This window comes from Osmerus mordax, chromosome 22 (genome assembly GCF_038355195.1).
Source record: "Osmerus mordax isolate fOsmMor3 chromosome 22, fOsmMor3.pri, whole genome shotgun sequence".
NCBI lineage: Eukaryota > Metazoa > Chordata > Actinopteri > Osmeriformes > Osmeridae > Osmerus > Osmerus mordax.
Genome location: NC_090071.1, coordinates 5,701,946 through 5,709,533, shown reverse-complemented (window position 1 = coordinate 5,709,533; position 7,588 = coordinate 5,701,946). Strand labels below are relative to the sequence as shown.

Here is a 7,588-nt window from a genome sequence, read left to right as displayed (position 1 = left end):
CAAGATCTTACTGAATGTGTTAGGAAGAAGTGCTTATCGGATGAGATGGCGGATGGAAGATAATGAGAATAACCATGCAGATTGGAACACTGTAGCTCACAGCAATAGCACATAAGGGCATTGTTGGTAGGCCATCAATCTTAAGTAATTACAACATGAATAAAGAGGCGTCAGGCGGACCTCAAAAGTCTCTCAGATCCTTTCCTGGAGGTGTTGAGCAGGCGATGAGGGAAGGTGACATCAAAAGGCTTTTGAGATTCCAAAAATACTCTTTTCAGAGAATAAACGTAGCCATGCGACTTGATCTTTGACAATGTTTCAGTTTCATGCAGATTTGTTTTCCCCAACAGCTTCTTGAACATCCTGGTTTCACAACATCAATCTCTGTACAGGCATTCTACACCCCATGACTTCGACATGGGCCTTTTATTCTGAGTTGATTTATACATTGAAACTGGAACTAAACATTTTACAGGTTCAGTTTAAATGGTAATAATGCACATTATGTAAATAAATATCAATGTTGTTTTTAGATTGTGAAAAGAGCATGGGGTTGTTTCTATCCTTTTATCACAAGATATTACACATGTATTATTCCATAAGATTTTTTGCTGTTTATTTTATATATAAATGTATTTTGAAATTGTATTAATTTATGTCATCATGGCCCAAACAAAGTCACTTTTTCCTTCCCCGGATAAGGCTCTCTTCCTTTCCAAACTGGTCTGATGAAGCCTCCTCACATGGCAACCTGAATGAACAGATTTTTACCTCAGACATCCAAGCTCTGGCCCAGATGCTACAGCATTGATACCTTTGGTACACTATTCCAGCAGGGCAGCATGGATGTATCCCTGGGATTTGACCAGCAGTGTTTTTTCTGTAAACGCATTACCTCTAAAACAAGTCCAAAAGCTAAAATAAGTTTGTTTGGACTCTCAGTATCTGCCGATAGTCAGTGCATATTAGGCACAATTGACTGTACATTTACCCAGTGGACTTGCCAATTTAATTGCTTTGTGAGTATTTCACCAAGTGTTTCAGTGGCCTGGTTAGAAGTGATTGTTAAATATTGTACAGAGAAATAGTATGCTATTCCCCTTGAAATAAAGTATAGTGACTGCTCTACGTGGTGTCTTGGTTCTGGAATTTTTCCAGTTATGTTATTAGGTCCAACATTGACCACACAGTGGTGCTATCCCCATTTCAAGATAAATCTCAACACAAACGTATGCGTTCAAAATGATTGGTTTACTGAAACGGCAAATGTTTAGAATACAAATGAGTTGACAATGTCTATTACTAAAGCTTTCGTTTTGATATTTGAAAGAAAAGCAGCATGACGTGTCTCCAGTCTATCTCAATACTCCCCCTGCAGGTGCAAGAAAAGCAGGCTTCTGGAACATTTCTGAAAGTTTTGATGACTTAGTAGTGACTTATAAGTGCTCTTTCAGCTTGGTCCTTATCTTTCAGGTGGAGTGGGAACTGTCCAGAAACAAACCATCAACCAAACGCAGACATTGCCCACTGTTTCACATCAGTGGGGCATTGTGGGTATTTCTGCAAGGCCTCCATTATTTGGCTGTGATCCAGCATGAGCTTCATGAGTTGGTACTCTCTCTGGACCTTAGCTGTAGACCCATCCATGGGCTGGATGAGTTCTAGCTGTTGCAAGTGCTCAAAAGCCTGAAAGAGATTAAGTGTTTTAGAGGGACAGCCAAAGACACCATGTTTTAACCGTAAATGTATGAATTAAGGTTTGATTTTGGATTTGTTTTTGTTTTACTTATGTCCTTATCAATACTAGTTGTACTAAGAGATCGCTCATAAGCACCTTCAGGACGACTGGCTTGTCAAAATTATGAATGGAATGGGATTTTCTCTGCAGAAATTTCTTGAACTCTAAAAGTAAGGGAATAGTTAAAAGTATGGCCGGAGAAATTTCAAACTAGTTAGAAGAACCAGTTGTTGATTGATTACCATTGTGAACCATTTGGAAGTTGAAGGGCTCTCCGTCATAGATGTCATTTAGGTGTTTCATTGCAATTATCAGACAAAGTTCAAGAATGGACAGACCTGAGAAAGAGGCAAAGTATTAAGTTTCCTTCAACAACTGGATGGGACTTGTGTCTTCATTGTAGGGAGATGAGCGGAAATCTCATCCACCCTGAAGTGTGACATTCATTGAGACAGGAGCAACTGAGATTTAATACATAGGAGGTTTGGTAATGCAGCCCTCAGACACATTTGGGCTTTACCATGGAGAATGTTGGCTTTGGAGTCGACCATGCACACTCGACTGGCCTCCAGGATATCTGTGGCTGTGATGGTGGGTTTTGATACAGTCACACGGCTCAATGTAAGCATCTGCACAGAACAGCCCAGAACATGCATTACTCTTTGTCAAAGTGAGAATGAACTGATGTTTATCTGATGACAAATGAAACACGACCCGTCCTTACCAGTAACATATGCAGAGAACGAAAATCTTTGCTGGAGTTGAAATGCCTTTGTAGAACATCCACAACCAATTTGTCTTCACACAGTGTCTGGGGAGAGAGAGAAAAAAAACGTTATTTTCCCTCCAGCATATTTTCCCCACAATCTATTTGCAACCGTGCCCCCCTCCCCTCCAACCTTGATGCTGGCGTTCCAGTCCTGAGCAAAGCGGGGGTCAGGGAAGTCCTGGGGAAGGCTTAGCTGGGTGCACACAGCCTCCAGGTACCCCTTGAAGCTCAGCCTGCTGAGCAGGTGGATCTGCCTGTGGGAGAACCTGGACTTGACTCGCTTCTCCAGCAGCTCCAGCACGTCCTGGACGACCGAGACGCAAACAAGGGTGGTGAAGACATGAACATGGGTGTTGAGCACCTGCGTGGCAATTCCTGAGACTCTCAATCCTAACTTAAGATGACCCTTGTCCCCCCCTTTAAATCTTGCCCAATCAAGATGAAGTAACGGTGTTGGAGGTGCATATGATAGAGAAAAGAGGTAGCTGGAGGGTGGGGGGGGGGACGGGGGGGACGACGACATACCAGCCGGCAGGTGAGTCCAATCACAGCAACGGGGGCCTGGGCAGACTGGGAGACGTCCAGGAGGTTGTAGAGAAGGGTCTGGTTTTTATGGTGAGCAAACAAGTCAAATTCATCCAGAATGAAGAGGGCAGGACGACTGCTGCTACGATCACCTGGACATTAAGAGAGAGGTAACACTGGAAGGTCCACAACAAACAGCACAGCCACATTACAAAACACCTATAAAACGGGTGTTTCCAGTAGTACCCTTGTACGAATAAGCAAAATACATTCTGAAAAGGTACCTTTCTTTAATGCCTGAAGCAGGAATGCCAGGTTCTCTGCAAAACTTCCCTAAATAAATAAAAAACATTGCCCAGGGAGAATCACCCAAGTAAAACAGAGGCTGTGCTGGACTTCAGAGCACTGGTCACTCACAACAATAACATTCTGCATCTCTATGGGTGGTTGTGTACACTTACAAACACTTTGTCCCCGACCACATTTTCCAGGTGAAGCTGGCGTGTTATTTCTTTGAGGGCTATTCTATCATCAGTCTGTAGGAGGCCTGGACAGACAGGAGGAAGCTGTTAATATGGTATGCTGGACAGCCGGTGCAGAATACTATGGTAGAGGTTTTGATTGCCTACCATTCAGATGAACCTGTAAGACATTCTTCTTCACTTCATTCACCTCCAGCAACTCACTCAAGACACGATTCAGGAGCTGAGAAGGGGGTCAGAGGAGGATCATATTTATTTGAGTTACTAATCAAATGTTAATTCTTAGATTGTTTAGTTCTTAGGAATAGTTAATCTTGTGTACCTTTACTTAATTTAACATTTGTATATGTTTAGTGTTTGCACCTCCCTGCCACAGTAAATTCCGTGTTTATATATAACATACATGGCGAATAAACCAAATTCTGATTCTGATTAATTGTATTGTGCTTGCAGACGATTTAACTGGATCTGAACAATGATTGATGGCACAGCCAAGTAAAGCTAATGTGGCCAAGAAGGCAGCTTGTGCTGAATATAAGGAAACACTGTAGTACCATTGTTTTCCCTGCTCCTCTTGGTCCAACGATGATTACAGAGTTGCTCTCCCCATGGACCGCAGTCCTCTTAAGAAGCTCCAGAAGATGTCTTAAAGATGTGGACAATGCAATTACCGACTCTGCACATCAACTGTTGATCCATCATAAAGTTGCCACCTGTCCAGCACTGTGTGGCCAGGGACCAGTAGCCAAGAGAGATTTCAGAGATTCAAATCTACAGCTCTGGATTCGGGGTAAGAGACAGGCAGGCTTACTTATGTTGAGATTCCATTCCCTGTGGCTCGTTGGGAAGTTTGAAATGACAGAATCGCTCTCTTAACAGTCGCTGAACCTGAAAATATACATTACCGGCTTAGCAAACCTTTTGAGTAGGTATGCGCTGATGATTAGGAAACTGCCATAGACCAAACACATACAAACCTGTGAGATGCATTCTCCAACTGTTAGGTGCAATTCCTTTACCTTTCGTTTACTCATTCCACCAACCTAGAAAACAGTCAGTGATCACAACAGTAGTGTCACACAACTTTATGCGCTCCATGTGATAATAGCAGCAGCAAGTTTACGGGTTAGTTTAATATGTCGATTCTTTAGATACAGTAGCTACTTTGCATGCGTTAGCAAGCTACAGCTAGCTATCTGGTTAAATAACCACCAATAGGCTACAGCAGCCCAGCCAAAAGCAAGGCAGCATTCTTTATCAAATAGTGGTCTTAGTTCATAAATAATAAATGACACAGACTAATGCAGGCAAAACAATGAAGTTTGTCTTTTAACCTAGATATCGGTTTGCTGTGACGTCGTCTTCGCGGGAAGTCACACTCAAAACAATCTAAGATCCGTCTGAAACGAGGTCTCCAACTCCAACCAATTTCCGGGTTAAGTGCTAAGACGATGTATGAAAACATTAAATATTCAACCTAAGTAATGTGTAGCACTAGAATATACCTGGTAGTTTGTGTGCGTGTAGGTGTGTTTAATTGCAGTTTTATTTTATGTAAATTATTTTTACATTTAGATCATACAATTGCAATTTAATTTAACTACATGATACTAGGATGTGCAGCTGGTCATGATAATAGCTGAGGGTGACTACGACAATATGTATTTGATTAAAAGAGGAGTTGTCAGTTCCATAAGTGAGAGGTTACGTCCTCTGTGTGTACGTGATACAGTTGAACTGTTGTGGTGGTCGTGATAAACATGTTGTCACCACACATTCTTATTCGTTCACATCAAATTGTACATTTTGTAATGTATTTACTATGAACAAATATTTTAGACTTGTGTAATGTGTTTGAGTAAAGTACACACTTCGCGCAGATCTTGATTTTGCTACATGTTCTTGGTTTATCTTCCACTCCTCTGCAGCGCAAGCGCGTTATGCCACTCCATCTTCACATCCCAAACCTAGGAGAACCAGAGACAGTTGTCGATAGGTAACGTTGGGATTTTTATTTTTATTTTTAAAGAGACAGAAGCTCACCGCAGGTTGTTGAAACCCACTCTATTAGCACGTACATCAATTAACAAATTCGTTTGATATTGGAAGAATTGTGAAAGTAATTTTTATACTTTACTTTGGAATAGATTAGCTAGCATAAGCCTTAGGTTCTTTAGCCCCTTAGCTTTGCAACGCAGCTCTCCTAGCTAGCTCAACACGATTGCTGGCTAATCAGCTACTGTAGATCCTCTGCTAGCCTAGTTCTTTGGATCGGACTCAGATGGGGATAATTTGTAAGAAAATACTCAAGCAACCCAACACTTACTCACCCGAAAATATTGTTCGAGCTATAAAGTCTGGATGTAATCGTAGTGTTTCTACCGTGGAATTAAGTTGAAAGTATGTGCCTGCCAACAACAGTAGGGTTTGTGTTGGCTAGTTAGTTAGCTAGTTACTCTGCTAACGTAAGTGAACTTGCTATTTTGCTACAAAGCTAGGCTAGCTGACTGTAATTCATTTTCTACTATCTAGCCTAAGATATAGAGCAATTCGATCTGGCAGTATAGTAAGGCACTCGGACAGAAAGCCTTTACGATTACGAAGCCAAAAAGGCCCGCTTGTTAGGCTAGTCGCTAATTATCTTGTAACCGTGCTATCTATCTGAAATTTCAGTCGCGTTAGCTTGTGGCCTCGACAAGTTAGCAAACGTCAACTGTGTTAGCGAGCTAGCTAATAATAGCTCTAGCTACATTGTTTTGGTTCGTTAGCGTGCTATCTAGACAGTTGGCTATCTAGTTATTAACTTTGTAGCTTGCTAGCCAGCTGGATATCTATGTCCAAATCTGCAAAATAAGAAAGAACTGCGCGGTAGCTGAAATTGAAATGCAACTTGATAGCTATAATATATGGCGTTTATCAGTATATTACCACTTTGTCAGTTAGATGGGGTTGAGAAAGTCACAGTATTTCCCCCCTGAGAAATACCAAATGACCAATGTACATTTGGTTCGATACCAAGAAACGAACATTCTCATCACAGAAGTGAAGCCTGCCACTTCTGCATTGGACACAACACGGAGACTGCATTCACAATTGTGTAGTCAACTGTTAGCTCTACTGTTATATAGGGCTAGGCATTGTTATGACCCTATTTAGTGCGTTGAGTTGGCAACGCATTCAAACTCATATGTCAGACTGCCATACTCAATTGTCCCATTGCAGCATCTCTAAAATATATATATAAAGTTAGACAATGTTGTCTGTTGGAAAACTAACCTGAACCCCATAGGCTTGTGCAATGACTGCACACATGTATTGTGTCATTCTACATGAAGGCTTGCAAAATGTTCTGTATGTTATGACTTTTTGTGTCCACTGAGTACCTATGTTTGTGGTCACTGCTGCATTTGTAAAAAATTGTACAAAATGAGTTAAGCCCTTCAGTTCGTCTCTGTCACAGCACACAATTGAGTATAATTATCATACAGCGTAATTGTAGCGGAAGGCTACTGTCAGCATTAAGCGTGTGACTGAATGGTCATAATACCTGGACTCCAGATACATCTTGTGTGCTTGAGATCTCCTGTCCATCTAGACTCTAGAGCCACAGACAGTTATGAGTCAGCACTGGGGCAGGGATTAGCCAGGGTATGACGCTGCAGCCCTCTCACATTCAAGGCCAGCCTATGGCAGCTGCATGGCTTCAAAAACAAGAGCCCTGGTCTATTGTTTGTAGCTAAGCAGAGCATTGATTAGATTGAATGCAACCTTTAATGTATTGTAAACTGTAGCTAAAACCGCTTGATGGTTATCACATCTCACTTCAATCCTTTCTGTGTCTTATTTTTCGCAAATGCTTTTTTGTTTCTACTCAGGAACCATGGGAATACCACGACACTAAGATGTCATCTCTCGTGGGGTGTGGAGTCACTGAAGGAAAACTACTTTTGTCGTCAAATTGATATCTGTACGAAGAGAGAGAATCTGAATCTCTGAAACCGATGGACATGTTTCTGGCCAGTTATGGGCCAGCACAGTGTTTTTTTCCCATGATTCACTCCATCTCTCACCTAT

General features: G+C 41.6%; 1 protein-coding gene across 1 annotated transcript; it reads right to left on the bottom strand.

Moving 5' to 3' along the window:
• Positions 1-977: 977 nt before the first annotated feature.
• orc4 (origin recognition complex, subunit 4) lies at positions 978-4,551 on the bottom strand. Its single transcript, XM_067260437.1, has 13 exons — positions 4,492-4,551; positions 4,326-4,402; positions 4,069-4,159; positions 3,662-3,737; positions 3,494-3,579; positions 3,317-3,365; positions 3,033-3,184; positions 2,638-2,811; positions 2,463-2,549; positions 2,259-2,367; positions 1,981-2,076; positions 1,835-1,902; positions 978-1,686 (listed from the first exon to the last, which is right to left on the bottom strand). The coding sequence occupies exons 1-13, from the start codon at positions 4,546-4,548 to the stop codon at positions 1,504-1,506; spliced, it is 1,305 nt and encodes a 434-aa protein (XP_067116538.1). The 5' UTR covers positions 4,549-4,551; the 3' UTR covers positions 978-1,503.
• Positions 4,552-7,588: the final 3,037 nt, after the last annotated feature.